Here is a 2455-nt window from a genome sequence, read left to right on the forward strand (position 1 = left end):
TTTTTGAATATATATAAATTAGAGCATGAAACACCTTAAATATTTCAGCCTTTTTAAAAAAATATAATTGGACATTGATACTTTAATATCAATCTTTTTAATATATATGCTTAGCAAAATTAACAACCTTGTTAATACAAGATTTAATGTTTTTTAATTATATGTTTTTATCTTAATAAATATTAAAAGTTATGATATGTTATGAAGTTACATTCTTTTCCTTATATGACATAAGTTTGTATTTAACTTTTGTTGGTTCAGGTTCAAGTTATTAGTAGTATATATTCAAAAATTGATAATTCAATTTTAATTTGTAATGGTTACATACATGGTAGACAATTAATTTGCTTATTATGAAGTTTTACTAATCAAAGAAAAAATACATTTATTATATTTTGATTACACTTGCATAACAGTGTATTTAATAATATGATATACGAATTAATTTAATATTTATTACAAAATGAATTAGTAACAAAAATAAAAATTTATTTTTATTCCAAATATTATTATGCAAATATATTAGTGAACCAAAGTTATTAGGTTTTAGAATATTTTATATAGGAATTACTTCATAGTTTTTTTTTTTTTTTTTTTATATTACTGCTAAAATATATATATATTTATTAAAAAAAAAATTGATTAATATCCTTAAATTTACAAATTTGTATTTAGAAATGTTAATATAAATAATATATAATTAAAAATTATTCGACTTAAAAATTATATAGTAGCGATAAAATATAAATTCTTGTTTGCGTTTAAAGCAAGTATTTTTTGTGGATTAGTTCCTATGTTGTATATTTCATTTTTAAAATATATTATTGTCCATAAAAGAAATGCATAAATCTACGTATTAACTAATATATCAGCTATTAAATATATGATAGAAAAGGTCGTAGATATTATAATTTTCTTTATTTGTTACTACTATTATTATATTGTTATAATAATTAATAATTTAATAGGAATAACAAGTTTTCCAAGAATATAATTCTTATGTTAAAAATATTAATAGAAACGTATCGATAAAAACAGTAATATTTGTCTTAAAATATATAGAAAAGCATTATTTATATTCTCTACGTTCTCTATATATTTAATATTTCAATATATTAAGAATTAAAATATATTGTTTTTTATTTTGTTTTGAAAATAATTAATAAATATTTACTTAAAATACTGTATTAAATTAATAATTTACAAATTTTTTATGTTTATTAATTAATTTAAATCACTTCATTTTAATTATTTTTATTTTTATGTACATATAGTTAAGATAAAAAATTTATAATATACATTTAAATTTACATTTGATTATCTCAGTTGTAAAAAAATTATAGTTACGTAGTTTTCATTATGTTTTTACTAAAAAATATGAAAACTTAACTAAAAAGTAATTGTATATTTAATTTTTAAAATAGTACCATATTTTGTTAATTATATCCTTACTTCTTGCATTTCTATATTAAAGTTCTATATAATGGATAAAAAAATAAAGTCACTGATATTATTAAAATTCCTAAGTTTACCCTTTTAAGTTTGATATGTTATATTTACATCTATATGGTACGATATTATTATTTAAATATTTGTGTTATTCTTGTTTTTTTTGTTTTATTTTGTAATTACTTTTTTTAGTGCGATATTATTTATTTTTTTAATATTCATTTCTTTTTTTGATTTTTTAGAGTACATTTAATAAATATTTGTATGAAAGTTACAATTATAGTACAAAAATACATGGAAAAGCATATCGTATACTGTCAAAATATAAACAGGATAAATATTCAAGTAGCGTAAGTTTAAAAGAAGAAATGACAAATAATGGAATGAAAAAAAAAGAAGATATATCTAATAATATGGAAGGGTACACTGGAAAAAGAAAACATGCAAATGTAAGTCCATCAGAATTTAAAGGAAACTGTAAATCATATATGAAAAAAAACAAGTGTATGTTTGAAACAAAAAATTATTCCTACTTTGAAAAAAAAATATTCAAAGAAATGGATTTTATGGATTTTCTTAAAAACAACAAGATAATTAGTAATAGGTTTTACAGAAAATCATACGTAAAAAATGCGTACTACCATTTGTTTTACCTTTATTAATGTTCTTTTTGTTATCAGTACTACCCATAGTAGATTTATCGTGGGGTTTGGTAGATGGAAAAGGGTTGTGGGGTGCAATAGGTTTTTCGAACACTTTGAAAGAATGGGGAAAAACTGGGTGGTTGAAGACAGTATATGAGTCGCTGAAAGATGTAAAAGGATTTTGGACAACCATTGGAAATACGTCTGAAACTATCAGTGAATTGCATGTATTAATAAGATTATTTAGAATCCTAATATATGGCTTACCGTTTTTAATATTAGGTATAACACTTATATCAAGGGCTGTTTATTATCATAAAAAAGTTAAAAAATATGAAAGAATAAAATTCAGACAAAGATAA

At 19.9% G+C, this 2455-nt stretch overlaps 1 pseudogene across 1 annotated transcript; it reads left to right on the forward strand.

Annotated features, from left to right (window-relative positions):
* Window positions 1–1566: 1566 nt before the first annotated feature.
* PmUG01_00037300 lies at window positions 1567–2455 on the forward strand (annotated as a pseudogene). The gene is given in 3 exon segments: window positions 1567–1569; window positions 1692–2102; window positions 2117–2455. Coding segments are annotated over 3 exon segments (753 nt in total).

This window comes from Plasmodium malariae, assembly GCF_900090045.1.
Source record: "Plasmodium malariae genome assembly, contig: PmUG01_00_18, whole genome shotgun sequence".
Lineage (NCBI taxonomy): Eukaryota > Apicomplexa > Aconoidasida > Haemosporida > Plasmodiidae > Plasmodium > Plasmodium malariae.